This window comes from Oncorhynchus keta, chromosome 25 (assembly GCF_023373465.1).
Source record: "Oncorhynchus keta strain PuntledgeMale-10-30-2019 chromosome 25, Oket_V2, whole genome shotgun sequence".
In the NCBI taxonomy this organism is placed as follows: domain Eukaryota; kingdom Metazoa; phylum Chordata; class Actinopteri; order Salmoniformes; family Salmonidae; genus Oncorhynchus; species Oncorhynchus keta.
In genome coordinates this window covers 13,032,149-13,051,639 of record NC_068445.1, presented here as the reverse complement: position 1 = coordinate 13,051,639, position 19,491 = coordinate 13,032,149, and the positions used below count along the sequence as shown (strand labels likewise).

The following is a 19,491-nucleotide window of genomic DNA, read 5'->3' as shown; positions in this document are numbered from 1 at the left end:
TCGTTCCCTCACTGTGCTGTGATGTGTGTAGATGTGCCGTATGTGCTGAAGCTGGAGTCCCACCCCCACACGTCGTGCTGGCCCGGACAGACTCTGTACTTCATGGCTCCCAGTTTCCCAGACAAGCAGCGTTGGGTGGCCGTGCTGGAGTCTGTGGTGGCAGGGGGGCGAGCATCTCGGGAGAAGGCTGAGGCAGATGCAGTGAGTACCACAGTACTCACCACTATGGAGTTAAATTAGTATAATTACTTACTGACATACATACATACAACCCTAAACCTTACCCTAACCCTAACCCTAAACCTTACCCTATCCCTAACCCTAACCCTAAACCTAACCCTAAACCTTACCCTAAACCTTACCCTAACCCCAGTGGTAGAATAAGTAACCAAATGTCATATTTAGGCAAAAGTAAATATACCATGATAGAAAATGACTCAAGTTAAAGTCACCCAGTAAAATACTACTTGTGGAAGTGTCTAAAAGTATTTGGTTTTAAATATACTTAAGTATTAAAAGTAAACGTTATTGCTAATACTTAAGTATCAAAAGTAAAAGTATAAATAATTAAAGTTCCTTATAAATACTCTTGGTACCTCCTCTGACCGACACTAGAAGCTGGGATGGATGTCCCTACAACCATTTCATTCGCTCTTTCGACTGTCCATCAACTCCTTGCTGAACCCTACATCACAGCCACTGACAAAACACATGCCTGCAATCATTACATCGTAGTGCAGCAGGAGAGAGGGATGTCATTACGGTAGATCGATTTATAGCCATTAATCAAAATAATTATTAGATTTTAAACAAAAAACCCTTTGTTTGTCATAGATGGACAAGATTAATATGAGATGAAAGGAGAGTTCCTAACGAGTTCAGGAAGTCAAGCTAGAGCTCTGTTCACAACGAATGTCTCGCTTTAGAAAATATGCACGTTTTCTCTAACCCTAAACATACAAATATGTATTGTACAGTTATAAGGAAAGTGAAGTCTTGTAGTTAGTCATTTCATAATTTGATTATGCTATATTTAGAAACCAGATAAGTCATGTCAAGCCTTATTCATACAGTTTTGTTGAATACTAATACATTGTATAAAATATTTAATATTTGCCTATTTTTTTAATCATATTTGTACTGTGCACTTGAGCTTGTGTCCTCAAAAGTGACTACACCTCAGCAACTGAGAACTATTTTTACCAGAAAGGTGAGACTTTAACCTTTCATTGAATATGCAGCATTACTAGTTGTTTTTTATGGCTCTCTTATGATAAATAATTACTTTTCAAATACATTTAGTTACATTTAACTGGTTTAAGCAAACCAGAAGGCACCATTTTCTTGTTTTTTACATTTATGGATAGCCAAGGGCACACTCCAATACTACAAACGAAGCATTTGTGTTTAGTGAGTCTGCCAGATCAGAGGCAATAGGGATGACCAGGGATGATGTCTTGATAAGTGCCTGAATTGAAAAATGTTTCTCTCCTGCTAAGAACTCAAAATGTAACAAGTACTTTTGGGTGTCAGCGAAAATGTATGGAGTAAAAAGTGTGTTATTTTCATTAGGAATGTAGTGAAGTAAAAGTAAAAGTTGTCAAAACTATAAATAGTACAGTAAAGTACAGATACCCCCAAAAACTGTACCGAACAAAAATATAGATGCAACATGCAACAATTCCAAAGTTGTCACTGAGTTACAGTTCATGCAGTATAAGGAAATCAGCCAATTGAAATAAGTTCATTAGGCCCTAGTCTATGGATTTCAAATGACTGGGAATACAGGGGCGGCAGCGTAGCCTAGTGGTTAGAGCGTTGGACTAGTAACCGAAAGGTTGCAAGTTCGAATCCCTGTACAAATCTGTCGTTCTGCCCCTGAACAAGGCAGTTAACCCACTGTTCCCAGGCCGTCATTGAAAATAAGAATGTGTTCTTAACTGACTTGCCTGGTTAAATAAAGGTAATATAAATATAAATAAACAGATATGCACCTGATGGTCACAGATACCTTAAAGGTTGGGGAGTGGATCAGAAAACCAGTCAGTATCTGGTGTGACCACCAGCCTGACACATCTCCTTCGCATCAGGCTGTTGATTGTGGCCTGTGGAATGTTGTCCCACTCCTCTTCAATGGCTGTGCGAAGTTGCTGGATATTGGCAGGAACTGGAACCATCGATAAAATTTAATTCTGTTCATTGTTCGTAGCTTATTCCTGCCCATAACATAACCCCACCGCCACCGTGGGGTACTCTGTTGACATCAGCAAACTGCTAGCCCAAATATGCCATACACGTTGTGAGGCCGGTTGGACGATCTGCCAAATTCTCTAAAATGACGTTGGGGGCGTCTTATGGTGGACATTCCTGCAGTCAGCATGGCAATGGCATTTCCCCACAAAACTTGATACATCGGTGACATTGTGTTGTGTGACAAAAATGCACATTTTGGAGTGACCTATTGTCCCCAGCACAAGGTGCACCTGTGTGATGATCATGCTGTTTAATCAACTTCTTGATATGCTACACCTGTCAGATGGATGGATAATCTTGACAAAGGAGAAATGTTAACTAACAGGGATGAAAACAAATTTGCGAACAAAATTTGAGAGAAATATGCTTACTGTGCATATGGAACATTTCTGGGATCTTTTAATTCAGCTCATGAAACATGGAACCAACACTTTACATGTTGTGTTTATATTTTTCTTCAGAACAATTAAGTAGTACTTTAAAGTATTTTTACTTAAGTACTTTACCCCACTGCCTAGCCCTAACCTTAACACTAACAATAACCCTAGCTTTATGTTCACATCCCAGATCAACTCTAACCCTAGCTTCATGTCCACATCCCAGTTCAACTCTAACCCTAGCTTCATGTCCACATCTCGGTTCAACTCTAACCCTAGCTTCATGTCCACATCTCGGTTCAACCCTAACCCTAGCTTCATGTCCACATCCCAGTTCAACCCTAACCCTAGCTTCATGTCCACATCCCAGTTCAACTCTAACCCTAGCTTCATGTCCACATCCTAGTTCAACCCTAACCCTAGCTTCATGTCCACATCCCAGATCAACTCTAACCCTAGCTTCATGTCCACATCCCAGATCAACTCTAACCCTAGCTTCATGTCCACATCCCAGATCAACTCTAACCCTAGCTTCATGTCCACATCCCAGTTCAACTCTAACCCTAGCTTCATGTCCACATCCCAGTTCAACTCTAACCCTAGCTTCATGTCCACATCCCAGTTCAACTCTAACCCTAGCTTCATGTCCACATCCCAGTTCAACTCTAACCCTAGCTTCATGTCCACATCCCAGTTCAACTCTAACCCTAGCTTCATGTCCACATCCCAGTTCAACTCTAACCCTAGCTTCATGTCCACATCCCAGTTCAACTCTAACCCTAGCTTCATGTCCACATCCCAGATCAACTCTAACCCTAGCTTCATGTCCACATCCCAGTTCAACTCTAACCCTAGCTTCATGTCCACATCCCAGTTCAACTCTAACCCTAGCTTCATGTCCACATCCCAGATCAACTCTAACCCTAGCTTCATGTCCACATCCCAGTTCAACTCTAACCCTAGCTTCATGTCCACATCCCAGTTCAACTCTAACCCTAGCTTCATGTCCACATCCCAGTTCAACTCTAACCCTAGCTTCATGTCCACATCCCAGTTCAACTCTAACCCTAGCTTCATGTCCACATCCCAGTTCAACTCTAACCCTAGCTTCATGTCCACATCCCAGTTCAACTCTAACCCTAGCTTCATGTCCACATCCCAGTTCAACTCTAACCCGAGCTTCATGTCCACATCCTGGTTGTGCTCAACTCTCAACAGTTAATGACAGGGCTCACTCAGCAACAAGAGAGAACTCATCGTTTACTATAAGAGTTTGGTAAATGGTGGAAAGTGTCGGTCCTCATTCAGCTTTCACCTGCACTATATATCTGTCCTTAGTACCAGGTGGAAATATAGCATCCATCCATTAAATCTGTATAAATAATTGTGAATTGTTTTGTTTTTTAATCATTTACTGCAGTAGTAATGTTTTATAAATAATCCATGATGTCTCTTATATGTGGCGTTAATTGTCCCTCTTCTTCTCTCTCTCTCTCTCTCTCTCTCTCTCTCATTCCTGTTTGTTGCTTTTTCATCATGTCATACTGTATGTCCCTGTATGTGGGCATGTTTTGTTGATTTGCTCTATTCTGCCTGCTCCATGGGGTTTCACTGCACATAGGCTGCTGTGTCCAAAACACAGATGGTTCTGTCTCCTCTGGTCCAGGTAAAGAGTCTAACGAGGCTACTTTTGTCTGCTTTCCTGTTGATACCAGACACACAGGCACTTTATACACGCAATTACAATTATAATACATTTACGATTACAGTAGAACATTTACAATGACAAAACAGAATAATTCTGTGCATGTTTGTCTTGAGCGCGGGGTCATCTTCCTGCTGTTCACCTCACGCTGTGACCACACGCTGGTTGTCCCCACCATCCTTTCCTCTATTGTCTTATCGAAGTTGTGTTGACTGTGATTGACAGTCTGACTGTTGTAGCACCTGGCAACTATCTTTTGTTCAATATCTTTGATTTGATGTATTGTGATCAGATCATTGGATAGCATTTTTCGCTGTATATTTCTTTACTCTAATGTCATGTTTTGTGAGGTGTTCAACGTTCATGATGAGTGAACATACTCATCACAGAGCCTATTACAGTGATATAACCAGCCCCATGCACACAATAGGCCTTCCTGTAGCCAGGACAAGTGGTCTGTCTGGTAGTACTGTCAGCTTTCACTTCTTACCATGTAGAGCCCGTGTCTAACTCATTTCACGGAGGGCCGGATGTCCGTGGGTTTTCGCTCCATCCTTGTTCTTGGTTGACGAATTAAGGTCGCTAATTAGTAAGGAACTCCCCTCGCCTGGTTGTCTAGGTCTTGAGCTGATTGGAAAAACCAAAAGGCCTCAGAAACTCAGCCCTCCGTGGAATGAGTTTGACACCCCTTTTGTGGAGTCTCTCTACCCCCCCCCCTTTCACTCTGCCTGATTACCCTGTTTCTGCACCCACCCAACTACCTTAATATAAACCCACTTTCTGTTCCTATACCAAGCCTGACAGCTTCCCGACTGTGCCTCTCCCACCATACTGAACCTGTGAGCCTCCTGACCCTGTGTTTCTGTCTCCCGTCCACCAGAAACTGCTTGGGAACTCTTTGCTGAAGCTGGAGGGAGATGACAGGCTTGACATCAACTGTACTCTCCCCCTCACAGACCAGGTAATATAATGAAGAGTAAACTAGACTTTTGAGCGTATGGGTTGATAGTTTTTCTCTTCCTCCTTACCAATTTTACGTGTGTTGATAACATATGCACTTCATGTAGTCCCACAGTGTACAGTACACTACCAGTGACGTGTGTTGATAACATATGCACTTTATGTAGTCCCACAGTGTACAGTACACTACCAGTGACGTGTGTTCTTTCCCCTCTCACAGATAGTGTTAGTGGGCTCTGAGGAGGGTCTGTACGCCCTGAATGTAATCAAAAACTCCCTGACCCACATCCCTGGCCTGGGCTCCGTCTTCCAGATCCACATCATGAAGGAGCATGAGAAGCTGCTGATGATTGTTGGTATGAAAGCCGACTTGACTCAATCAGTGATAACAGCACATATATACAGTACATCGTCGACTGTCTCATTTATTTGTCAGTCCGACTGAATTGAAGGGAGGGGTAATGTCTGTGTTTGGCCTGTAGGGGATGAGAGGGCGCTGTGTCTGGTGGAGATTAAAAAGGTGAAGCAGTCTCTGGCCCAGTCACACCTGCCTGCCCAATCTGAACTGGAGCCATTTATCTTTGAGACGGTCAAGGGCTGCCACCTCTTCTCTGCAGGCAGAGTAAGTCTAGTGGTTTCTTAGGGGTTGGGGGCATTGATTCAATTGGTCATCCTTTGACCGAAGAAATGCTTATCCCTTATCATAACTGTCAATGACTTTGTGGATGTGTCTGTCTACAGATAGATAATGGGCCTTGTATCTGTGCAGCAATGCCTAACAAGATTACAATTCTGCGTTACAATGACAACCTCAACAAGTTTTGCATTCGCAAGGTGAGTATCACCTCAAAGTTGAAACAAATGATCAGATGGAACGATAAACACATCACTTTCTGGTTACAGAGGAAATTAAATTGACCCACAAGACAGCTCACAGTGACTAGACATGCACCTCATTTATATTGAACTGCAACTGAAGAAAAGTCTGTTCCTCCTATCAGTCCAGCAGCTGTTTTCCCTCGCTAGTTCTCTAACAACCTCCTTCCACCACCCCTCCATCAGGAGATAGAGACTCTGGAGCCCTGCAGCTGCATCCACCTGACCAGCTACAGCATCATCATCGGCACCAACAAATTCTATGAGATTGAGATGAAGCAGTATGTCCTGGAGGGTTAGTGGCTTTCGTTGTTGGTCGTTCCTCTCAGTAAACCCACTGGAACTCATGAGTACCAGAAAATGAACTGTGACCAATCTAAAAATGCTACATGTAAACAAGCCTCTCTACTATTCACGTGTTGAAAAGGTTGATGCCACTAAATCCTTTCCATGGTTATTCTAATGCTGATTCTATATTTACATTTTAGTCATTCCGCAGATGCGCTTATCCAGAACGACTTGCATGAACGCTCATGCAACCCTAAAGGCATAGGGTTAAGTGCCTTGCTCAAGAGCACATCAACAGATTGTTCACCTATTCGGCTCGGGATTAGAACCAGTGACCTTTCAGTTACAGGCCCAATGCTCTTAACCACTAGGCTACCTTCCACCCTATATCTGTGACAGAGAGCGTGTTACACACTGTGTCGCCCCTGTAGAGTTCCTGGATAAGAAGGACATGTCGTTGGCCTCGGCGGTGTTTGCTTCCTCCTGCCACAGCTTCCCCATCTCCATAATGCAGGTCACCAGCACTCTGCAGAAGGAGGAGTACCTGCTCTGCTTCCATGGTGAGATCTGTCTTGGCATTTGCAATAGCAATAAATTCATCTTGCGGTGGTGATATTGTATTACCTGTTTTACTGTACATATCACATAACATTGTGTTGTATTGCCCCCACACAACCACGGAATGATTGTAAAACATTCCAAGGTACATTCATCGACACAGTAGTTAAGGACTATTGTTCTGTCACAGAGTTTGGAGTGTTTGTGGACGCATACGGGCGAAGGAGCCGCACTGAAGAAATCAAATGGAGTCGTCTGCCCCTGGCCTTTGGTGTGTACAGTATACAGTATCTGTATCTTCACATAGTACACTTCTAACAAAGTGGTATGCGTTGTGGTGGATTTGATGTAGTATTGTCATAACAAGAACATTGCTAGAAATGTGAATCTGAGTACCAGTAGCGTATTTTGTGACTTTTGTAACGTAACCCTTTCCTTATCTGTCTTGAACAGCTTACAGAGAGCCCTACCTGTTTGTGACATACTTTAACTCCTTGGATGTGATCGAGGTTCAGGGACATGCTGCACTTGGGTAAAGAAAAAACGACCGAAACACAAACTCACACAATAAGAACTTGCACATGACAAAAGCGTCAGTATTTGTCCGAGTAGGCCTATGCGACCACAATCAATGCCACAAATTGAGAATAACACACAATAATAGAGAAGTGATCTCCAATAACGCCCCATGTTTGATTTTCATTTTCTATTCATCCATTGTGCTAAATGGCAGACATGATTGATTTTAGCATGATGTTATTAATTCCTCTCAACTCTCGGAATAGACTGATGGGTATTGTTGTTCCAGACTTGGGGCTAGATGAAATCAGATTGACATCCGCATCGGTTGTTTTGGCAGTGTCAGAGGTGGAACTGGAGCTGACAAATCCACAAGCGGCTTGCGTTAACCTTTTAACCTTTTACTGCAGTGGGCTAAATCAGGGTCATACAGCTTTTCTTGTTAAATCTACTTTGCAATGAAAGTAAACACCTCACACAGATGGGTTGTGTCATTTTGGAGGCGTTTTTATTGGAAATAAGAATAGAATACGTTTCTCAACACTTCTACATTAATGTGGATGCTACCATGATTACGGATAATCCTGAATGAATTGTGAATAAGTGAGAAAGTTACAGACGCACAAATATCATACCCCCAAGACATGCTGACCTCTCACCACTACAACAACAAGGGAGGTTAACATTTTTGGGGGTGTATGATATTTGTTATTATTATTCACGATTCAGCCAGGATTATCAGTAATCATTGTAGCATTCACATTAATGTAGAAGTGTTATATTCTTATTTACAATAAATGTTACCCCAAAATGACATAGTACATTATTTAACACTAATGTATATTGGGCACAAAATAATCTGAAACACAACCCAAACAATCAGCAAATGCATCCAACAAATGAGTCACAAGCTTGATGTAGTCATTGTGTTCTATGACTATGGGACCAAATACTTCCCTTTTACTACTTTCATTCACACAGTTAGTTCGGAATGTATTCAGACCCCTTGACCTTTTCCACATTTTGTTACAGCCTTATTCTAAAATGGATTAAAATGTTCCCCCCTCATCATTCTACACACCATACTCCATAATGACAAAGCAAAAGCAGGTTAAAAAAAAACCCAACAAAAACATAAGTATTCAGACCCTTTACTCAGTACCTTGAAGCACCTTTGGCAGTGATTACAGCCTTGAGTCTTCTTGGGTATGATGCTACATGCTTGGCAAACCTGTATTTGGAGAGTTTCTCCCATTCTTCTCTGCAGATCCTCTCAAGCTTTGTCAGGTTGGATGGGGAGCGTCGCTGCATAGCTATTTTCAGGTCACTCCAGAGATGTTTGATCGGGTTCAAATCCGGGCTCTGGCTGGGCCACACAAGGACATTGAGACTTGTACCGAAATCATTCCTGCTTTGTCTTGGCTGTGTGCTTTAGGGTCATTGTCCTGTTGGAAGGGGAACCTTCGGCCCAGTCTGACGTCCTGAGCACTCTGGAGCAGGTTTTCATCAAAGATCTCTCTGTACTTTGCTCCATTCATCTTTCCCTCGATCTTGACTTGTCTCCCAGTTCCTGCCGCTGAAAAACATCCCCACAGCATGATGCTGCCACCACCATGCATCACCGTAGGGATGGTGCCAATTTTCCTCCAGACGTGACCCTTGGCATTCAGTTCAATCTTGGTTTCATCAGACCAGAGAATCTGGTTTCTCATGGTCTGAGAGTCTTTTGGCAAACTCCAAGTGGGCTGTCATGTGCCTTTTCTGAGAGGAGGCTTCCGTCTAGCCACTTTTTCATAAAGGCCTAATTGGTGGAGTGCTCCAGAGATGGTTTTCCTTCTGGAAGGTTTTCCCATCTCCACAGAGGAACTCTGGAGCTCTGTCAGAGTGACCATAGGGTTCTTGGTTAACTCCTTGACCAAGGCCCTTCGCCCCCGATTGCACAGTTTGGCTGGTTGGCCAGCTCTAGGAAGTCTTGGAGTTCCAAACTTCTTCCATTTAAGATTTATGGAGGTAACTGTTCTTGGGGACCTTCAATGCTGTAGACATGTTTTGGTACCCTTCCCCAGATCTGTGCCACGACACAAACCTGTCTCGGAGCTCTACGGACAATTCCTTCAACCTCATGGCTTGGTCTTTGCTCTGACATGCACTGTCAACTGTGGGACCTTATATACACACAGGTGTTTGCCTTTCCAAATCATGTCTAAGCAATTGAATTTACCACATGTGGACTCCAATAAAGTTGTAGAAACATCTCAAGGATGATCAATGGAAAGGGCTCTGAATACTTATGTAAATAAGGTATTTTATTATTTTATGTGCAACATTTTCTTAAAACCGGTTTTCGCTTTGTCAGTATGGGGTATTGTGTGTAGATTAAATAGCTATTTTTTTCATCAATCAATTTTTGAAAAAGGCTGTAACAAAATGTGGAAAAAGTCAAGGGGTCTGAATACTTTCCGAATGCACTGTTTAAGTGATACTTTTGGTTATGGTTCCCTAAAATTGGGGGACTATGTACAAAGTGCTGTAATTTCTAAACAGTTCACCCGATATGGATGAAAACACCCTCAAAATGAAGCTGACAGTCTGCACATTAACATCATAGTCATTGTTTGATTTCAAATCCAAACATTTGAAGTAAAGAGCCAAAAAATGAAAAATGCTTTACTGTCCCAATAATTACAGAGGCCACTGTATAACTAAAACGTTTGACATAGAAATACCAGATTTTAAATAAATGATGGTGATTCATTCTGAATTAACAAAAAATATTAAGAACAGTTGACCCATGAGGCCAGTAGAGGGGAAGTTGGTCAATTGACTGCAGGTCAAGGGCTCTTACACACGAGCCGCCGTAAGCCTCAAAGGTCTCAGACTTCAATGGTAGTAGGGCCGCATCCTGAAAAACACAAGCAGTTGGCTTGCAGCTCGAGGGGACAAAAGATGAAATTTGCAGAAGTCTTGAGGGTCCGCCGCGCATGACTGACTAATGAGCAGAGTTCATCTTGTCAACCAAACAAACAATGTTTTAATGACATTCGTCCCATGTTAGCACCTTTACCGTATCGTGGACACTGCCATTGGATGAAACAAAACCACACCCGACTATAATCTGACAAATCCCCATGCAGCAGAGTTAGAAGTTCACGCAGCAGAAGCAGCCGTCTTTGCTCTCATACTCCCTAATGACCTTCACTTCAGTAATGAGAAACAAAATCTGCAATATTACTGTTCGTCCCTCTTGAGCCCACTGTAGCAACCTCATAGCTAGAACACTGACAATAATGAGGCAGTCTATAGGGAGGTGGTCAGAGACCTGGCAGCCAAGACAACAACCTCTCCCTCAATGTCAGCAAGACAAAGGAGCTGATTGTGGACTACAGGAAACGGAGGGGTGATTATGACCCCATTCACATCGATTGGGCTTTAGTGGAGCGGGTCGAGAGCTTCAAGTTCCTCGGCGTCCACATCACGAAGAAATGAACATGGTCCACACACAACCACACAGTAGTGAAGATTGGCACCACCACTTTCCCCTCAGGATGCTGAAAATATTTGACATGGGCCCTCAAATCCTTAAAAGTTCTACATCGGCATCATTGGGAGCATATTGACTAGCTGCATCACCGCTTGGTACAGTAACTGAAAGAAATCCGACCGCAAGGCGCAACAGAGGGTGGTGAGAACGTCCCACAGGACCCTGAACCGCTTCTACCCCCAAGCCATATGACTGCTAATATCCAATCAAATGGCTACTCTTGACTACCTGCATTGACCGTTTTTTGCACTGACCCTATGCACACACACTGAACCCACACACTGTATTTAGACCTCAACACACACACACCACACTGCTGCTACTGTCTATTTTCCATCTTGTTGCCTAGTCACTTTAACCCTACCTATATGTACATCGCTACCTCAATTACCTCGTATCCCTGCACATTGACTCTGTACTGGTACTCCCTGTATACAGCCATGCTATTTTTACACGTTATTCACTGTGTATTTATTTGTGTTACTGCTTTCATTTGAAAATATATATATTTAACTCTGCATTGTTGGAAAAGGACCCATAAGTACCAAGTTATCATTTCACTGTCAGTCTACACCAGTTGTTTATGAAGCATGTGACAAATAACATGAGTTTTGAACACTTCGTCAAAATAGTCAGAATTAATCTAAGATAAATCAAGAAATCTGTCATTAATTGACGTTTTTGCCAATTAAGTCTTTATCGCAGTTTTACATTTGGCTAAGCAGTTTGGTGCAGTATTTCTCATGTGCAACAAAACTAGTCGTCGTGTTGAATGACAAATGTCATGTTGACCAATCACTGACGAAGAGGCATCGACTTCGGCTACCGAATTTTGACTGAATATGTTTTTTTTTTTTTGCTGCATGAATACCAGGAAAAACCCCTGGCAAAGACCAAAAACGTACATAAATGTTTCCATGATATATGCGCAAACTGTTTCTACTGGGAAGCATACAGTGAACTTAAAAAGTTCAGACATTCAAATAATACTGATGTAAATGGCTATAAATACCCCCATCCAAATGAACATGAAAACATACAGCCTAACAATGGTTTGACATTTATATGTAAAATCAATTGAGCATATACTTCGTGTCATTTTTTACTTTTAAAAGCTAAACAGTTTCTGCGTTATGACAACATTTTGTGACGTTTTAGTAGCCGAAGTCTACACCCCTTCGTTGGTGATAGGTCAACAGTACTACTCCGAGTAGGAGTGTTTGTTGTCATAACAGTACTACTCCTAAACATGAAGTGTTTGTTGTCAAGAGAAATGGTCAAGCCCATTTTTTCACTTAAAAATACTGAACCAAACATTAGTTATCTTAGTTAAAATTGACCTCCTTGGCAGAAACATCTAAATTAATTCTGACTATTTAGAGGAAGTGTTTCTTGCTATGTTGGTGCTACGATGGCTCAAAAGGGACAAACCGTAATATTGCCGTTTATCGTTTTTCAAGCGAAAGGTCTTTAGGGAGTACGTGCGCACATACGTTCGCTTCGCGTAGCCGAGATGCCTTAACGCAGTAGGAATAATAATAATGAAAGGAGTGTTTTGTGACACACAAGAAGCCACTCACCTACGGTATTTGCCAGGTCATACAGCAGTTACACGTCCAACACCGCCAAAACACATTTTATGCAGATCTCGGCTAACGCGGTTTAACGCTGATTAATGCTCTAGCTGATTGAATCTAGGCCTTGGTCCTAACCCTGCATATATAGCCCTGTTTATACCTGGTTCTAACAATGCGTCCTTTGTCCTGATCTTGTCAACATTCTGATTGTGCCCACATTTTCAGACAGATGTAAACGATTAAGACACATTGTGATCGGATTGTGATCTTTCTGACCAAATCCGGAGGTAGTCAGAAAAGCATTGTGTGTGGATATCTTACAAGTGTAGACAGATCTGGACAGTCAAATCATTTAAACCATCACGATCTTGTCCTCTAAAATCATTGACAAGTCACACCATTACCTTATGGCATCAATATGAGTCTTAAAGCTATAAAAAAAACGTGTCACACACTCCATATATAAACTCCCAGTCATTTATTGGGTAAATCACCAACCTTTCAGCATCACTGTGCCTTTTTCAGGGTAATGTCATTAACTCTTCAACCAGGTTATGTAGACTAACAGTGCAATTAGTGCAACCAATGACAATGGTGAGGGGTGTGTCATAATGATTAAGTCACTTAGAATGAATTGAGTGAAACTGTTAATTAAAAAAAATATATATTAGGCTATTGTTATCATATGGAAACAATGTAATATTGTACATAATATTAGCTTCAACATACATTATTTAATTCACTTTCACATATTTAATAGTTTCCTATTTCATTTCATGCATCATCAACAGGGGGAACATATTGGGTGTACGCTGATAGGCTGTAGAAAGAATAGATCAATTGATAAGACTTGTTCATAAATGAGAGAATTGTTCATCAGGGCCTGAGATCAAAGTCCATATTCAGACCACTAGGGGTCAATGTTTTTAGGATCTCGATGTTACCTCTCCTTGGTAGAGCAACATGCTCAACGCCTGTGTATTTGAGGGAGGAGATGGGATGATTAGCTTCAACATTGTGAGCTGCTACTGGATAGTCAATGTTCTTACACCTGATTGAGCTGACGTGTTCAGCTATGCGTTGTTTTAATTGTCTTTTCGTTTGTCCTACGTAGGCTTTTCCACATGAACAGGTGATGAGATTCCCCTAACAGGGATTTCTCAACCTGCATGTGGGTGTCTGAAGAATGATGTTTTTATAGTGCTATTGCACTGTGCACATGAGCCACATTTGTAGTTCCCATTTGGAATGGGTGTCAAGAGTGTTTGAGTGGGTTCAGGGGCCAGGTCAGATCTCCAATATTGCGATCGCACTTATAGACCACTAGTGGGGGTTCCTTGAAGAGGTGTGCGATTGCAGAATATGCCAGTGCTTTTGTCAGGATTGCTTTCATTTTCTCCAAACACTCGGTGTACTTGGTGCAAAAGACAGTTGGGTTGTTTTTCTTCTTTGGTTGAGTTTTTAGCAATTCCTCTCTTGGTTTATGAAATATTTTCATTATCATTGTAGCATCAACAGTTTTGTCCTTGTAGTCTCTCATTTTGAATTTATCATTTTTTTAAAGTATTGCTGTCCAAATCTGTCTAACTGGCTATATGGTAGACCATTCACGAGGGGATGTATTTTTATGTCAAATAAATACAATTATTATTTTGAAAGAATATCTGTCAAATGATTTGCATACAGGGAGGGAACAGCATATCTGGACACAGTGGATGCAAGAGAGACACATGTTACTACCATGTGTAGATGCAACAGCTACAACTTGGGCACAATCACAAGGTGGATAAGATCAAGACAAAGGAACCAGGTATAAATGAGGCTTGTGTCTGTGTACCTGTGTGTAGCCCTCCAGTTCTAGCCCATCTGGACATCCCTAACCCCCGTTACCTGGGTCCAGCAATCTCCTCCGGGGCCATATACCTGGCCTCGTCCTATCAGAACAAGCTGCGGGTTATCTGCTGCAAGGGCAACCTGGTCAGGGAGTCTGGGGAGCTGCAGAGGACCGGCTCCAGCCGGGGGTGAGCGCTCTCTGTCATGTTCTAGACCCCAAACCTTTAGCTAATGGACTGGAACTACTGTACCATTAACTACATCTATGGTGAAGGGTAGTAGATGCACATACAAGTAAACAAAGGAAACTAGAATACTAGATACACTGCGTCACAAGTCTTGTGCTAAATGTTGAAAGGGGCTTCAGTGCCACCTACTGTTCTGAGTTTGCATTGCTGTTAGCAAAGCTTGGAAGGCAAATATACACCGAGTGTACAAAACATTAAGAACACATGCTCTGTCCATGAAAGCCTGACATGGTGAAAGCTATGATCCCTTACTGATGTCACTTAAATCCACTACAATCAGTGTAGATGAAGGGGAGGAGACAGGTTAAAGAAGTATGTTTAATCCTTGAGACATGGATTGTGTATGTGTGCCATTCAGAGGGCAAGACAAAAGACTGAAGTGCCTTTTAACGGGGTATGGTAGTAGGTGCCTGGCGTACCAGTTTTTGTCAAGAACTGTAACGCTGCTGGGTTTTTCACGCTCAACAGTTTCCTGTGTGTATCAAGAATGGTCCACCACACAAAGGACATCCAACTTGACACAACTGTGGGAAGCATTGGAGTGAACATGGGCCAGCATCCCTGTGGAATGCTTGACACTTTGTAGAGTCCAGGCCCTGACAAATTGAGGCTGTTGTGAGGGCAAATGGGTGCAACTCAATATTAGCGAGGTGTTCTTATTGTTTTGTTCGCTCAGTGTATCGCAGCCATTGTTATTTTGTCGATTAAAGCCCAAATCTGCATGGTAATGATTTTAGCCCTGAATTTTCTCTAATTTGAGCTGAAACAACAGCAGCTTATTTGTCTCCATACATTTATTTGTCTTCTGCTCATCTCTACAGCAGCCCCAGTAAGAGAGGTCCACCCACATACACAGAGCATATCTCCAAGCGTCTGGCCTCAGGCCCTGGCAGCCACGAGGGGCTTCACCGTGAGCCCAGCACACCACACCGCTACCGGGAGGGCCGAACCGAGTTCCGGCGGGACAAGTCCCCGGCACGCCCCCTGGACAGAGAGAAGTCCCCAGGCCCCAGACTAGACAGCCGCAGAGAGAGATCCCCTGGGAGGTTTGACGACCACCAACGTCTCCACACCGGCTCTGACCGCCGCACACAGCTCACCCCTGTCAATAAGGTACAATCATACACACCCACACTAGGAATTCCATCACTATTACATCAATTGGCCAAAAATGTTAGGATTGATTGTGAATTTGGTACACTACAGTCCATTACTACATGGGTCATTCCACGAAATGAGTGCCCTTTGCGTCCCATTAATATTTTAAGTAGGTATAGTGCACAAATGTATAAATTGTAAAAGCTTGTTATATTAAATGAAGTGCCCTTTAAGATAGACATGGAAAATTCAATAAATCTGATTTTTTAAATATGAATATAGACTTGCTAAAGTGCCAAAACTCAGCATTTTAACATGACCATCTGTGCACACACTGACTTCCAGGAAGATTTTAACCCACCTAACCCCAACATTTCTCCAAGTTTTCACCATCATAGAGCCCTAGTTATTTTGTTGATTTGACAAAGTCAATTCTGAAGATTATTTATACATGTTATTAGTGATTCATTTTAAGGTCAACCCTGTTACATGAACTGAATGCTCATTTTAATATGGTGAAACTATTCATTATTATATATATTTTTTTTAAAAGAGACATTGAACATCTAATAGTCAAATCATAGTGTAAAAGCAGACGAGTTGGTTCTACTGTTTTTGGCCATTTCCTGGTGTTTTCGGGTGGAAAACTGAGTGGGACAAACATAACACGCCAACCCTGTTACCCATAGATAGACAGGCTAGAATAACACGTCAACCCTGTTACCCATAGATAGACAGGCTAGAATAACACGTCAACCCTGTTACCTATAGATAGACAGGCTAGAATAACACGTCAACCCTGTTACCCATAGATAGACAGGCTAGAATAACACGTCAACCCTGTTACCCATAGATAGACAGGCTAGAATAACACGTCAACCCTGTTACCCATAGATAGACAGGCTAGAATAACACGTCAACCCTGTTACCCATAGATAGACAGGCTAGAATAACACGTCAACCCTGTTACCCATAGATAGACAGGCTAGAATAACACGTCAACCCTGTTACCCATAGATAGACAGGCTAGAATAACACGTCAACCCTGTTACCTATAGATAGACAGGCTAGAATAACACATCAACCCTGTTACCCATAGATAGACAGGCTAGAATAACACATCAACCCTGTTACCCATAGATAGACAGGCTAGAATAACACGTCAACCCTGTTACCTATAGATAGACAGGCTAGAATAACACGTCAACCCTGTTACCCATAGATAGACAGGCTAGAATAACACGTCAACCCTGTTACCTATAGATAGACAGGCTAGAATAACACATCAACCCTGTTACCCATACATAGACAGGCTAGAATAACACATCAACCCTGTTACCCATAGATAGACAGGCTAGAATAACACATCAACCCTGTTACCTATAGATAGACAGGCTAGAATAACACGTCAACCCTGTTACCCATAGATAGACAGGCTAGAATAACACGTCAACCCTGTTACCCATAGATAGACCTGCTAGAATAACACGTCAACCCTGTTACCTATAGATAGACAGGCTAGAATAACACGTCAACCCTGTTACCCATAGATAGACAGGCTAGAATAACACGTCAACCCTGTTACCCATAGATAGACAGGCTAGAATAACACGTCAACCCTGTTACCCATAGATAGACAGGCTAGAATAACACATCAACCCTGTTACCCATAGATAGACAGGCTAGAATAACACATCAACCCTGTTACCCATAGATAGACAGGCTAGAATAACACGTTAACCCTGTACCCATAGATAGACAGGCTAGAATAACACGTCAACCCTGTTACCCATAGATAGACAGGCTAGAATAACACGTCAACCCTGTTACCCATAGATAGACAGGCTAGAATAACACGTCAACCCTGTTACCCATAGATAGACAGGCTAGAATAACACATCAACCCTGTTACCCATAGATAGACAGGCTAGAATAACACATCAACCCTGTTACCCATAGATAGACAGGCTAGAATAACACATCAACCCTGTTACCTATAGATAGACAGGCTAGAATAACACGTCAACCCTGTTACCCATAGATAGACAGGCTAGAATAACACGTCAACCCTGTTACCCATAGATAGACAGGCTAGAATAACACGTCAACCCTGTTACCTATAGATAGACAGGCTAGAATAACACGTCAACCCTGTTACCCATAGATAGGCTAGAAATGTTGTAACAAATGGTTATTGCCCCTCGCTGTTGCACTCAACAAGCTTCCATTCATGGCAGATATAGATGAAGTTGTAAACCTGCTATTTTATTTGGCTCTTACTTGTTGACAGGCACTTAATAGTATTTTTTTTTTTTTACAGATTAAAAAAATATTTATTTTAATTCAGTTGAAGATGTGCTCTTTATGACAGAATGTTAAAATTAGATTTGTTTACACTACTCAAAAGGAACCTAATTGGTGGAATGACCCACATGAGTAGAGTTGATCTTCTATGGCTCGCTCTGTATTTCAGGTATGGGACCAGTCTTCTGTGTGAGTGACATAAGGAGAGGCTTAGAAGAGGAGCTGTGTGAGCCTCTGTTCACTCTGCACATGGCTACGCCATCGAGGGGCAACCAACCAGAAAACCAAGTCATACCCCATCGCCTGTATATAGTGCAATCGTGATCCATTTACCAACACATACACTGTTGCACTGGGGACATTTTCTTTGACAATGCTGTCCTTTCTGATACCTGTATTCATGGAAATGGTTGTTTAACAGAGCAGCGTTTGCAGGGAAACCCTATGGATCTATGATACACTGTTTATAAGTAGTAAAATCAAGTTGTAAATATTGTTGTTCCAGTTTTTATAGATAAAAGGGAATAATAGGCTGGTAGAGCCAAGTCTATATTTTTTAAAGGAGTGTTTCTAATGATGTTGCAGGGAGACTCGAAATCCAATCTCAAAATCTCATCATCCCAGATGCAATACTGTAGTTTTTGCTTTTCTATGGCCGGTCAATCATGCGAACATTCAATAAGCCATGTACCGCTTAAATAAAATGTGTTCAGAGAGAGCAATGCACATGAGCTTTTCACTTGAGATTTACTTTGAACAGGATTCTAAATTCATTGTTTCTACATGACCAGTCTTCTTTTTGGATCAACTTTGTATGGTCCTCTTGACTAGACGGACTTTGATATGTAATTGCATATGATTGCTTAGTAACAACGCGTATCTTACCATACTTTCTAAACAGACAAATGTTTTGCTACAAGTGTTCCTTGTGTTGTTTAACTATACCTAAGATGAATAATAAGCCTATAAGCTTTGTCTGATTTGAATCAGCAGGCAGTGGAGCCGGCTAACCATGCCCTCAGCTCGTTCTGGAGTCTGCAGCTGCTTATTATGGTACAGATGTCCTGTTCTTACTTCTGTGCAGTGAATTATCTATGAAGTCCAGTAATTGTCAGGGTTTAAAAATCGCTTCTTTTTCAAACAAATCAACAAAAAAAAGCTTAATTTGTCACATCAAAGAGCATGAGTACTTCAGAGCAGAAGTAGTAGTTTTACCTTGATTTTTGGGTTTGTGTTTTCTGTCGTGTATTTACACAAATTTGCATTCAATGAGTATACATCGATACAAGACAATAAAGGTTTTCTTGAATTTTGAAAATGTACACGCATTAAACATGATTGAGCTACCCTGGCA

The 19,491-nt window shown here is 41.9% G+C and overlaps 1 protein-coding gene across 9 annotated transcripts in view; it reads left to right on the top strand.

The window, feature by feature from the left end:
• Positions 1-19,488, top strand: part of LOC118357844 (citron rho-interacting kinase) — a 63,740-nt gene extending 44,252 nt beyond the window's left edge. For 6 of the 9 annotated variants that reach the window (XM_052478667.1, XM_052478668.1, XM_052478669.1 and 3 more), the window contains 13 exons: positions 32-201; positions 4,252-4,296; positions 5,216-5,296; positions 5,516-5,651; positions 5,778-5,917; positions 6,037-6,129; positions 6,358-6,466; positions 6,891-7,019; positions 7,208-7,288; positions 7,471-7,549; positions 14,502-14,675; positions 15,557-15,848; positions 18,307-19,488. In XM_052478667.1, the coding sequence (XP_052334627.1) occupies positions 32-201; positions 4,252-4,296; positions 5,216-5,296; positions 5,516-5,651; positions 5,778-5,917; positions 6,037-6,129; positions 6,358-6,466; positions 6,891-7,019; positions 7,208-7,288; positions 7,471-7,549; positions 14,502-14,675; positions 15,557-15,848; positions 18,307-18,330 (1,553 nt within the window). In that variant the 3' untranslated portion in view covers positions 18,331-19,488. The remainder of the gene's footprint in view (positions 1-31; positions 202-4,251; positions 4,297-5,215; positions 5,297-5,515; positions 5,652-5,777; positions 5,918-6,036; positions 6,130-6,357; positions 6,467-6,890; positions 7,020-7,207; positions 7,289-7,470; positions 7,550-14,501; positions 14,676-15,556; positions 15,849-18,306) is intronic. The other 3 variants (XM_052478675.1, XM_052478673.1, XM_052478671.1) reach the window with 1 other exon arrangement.
• The last annotated feature ends 3 nt before the right edge of the window (positions 19,489-19,491 follow it).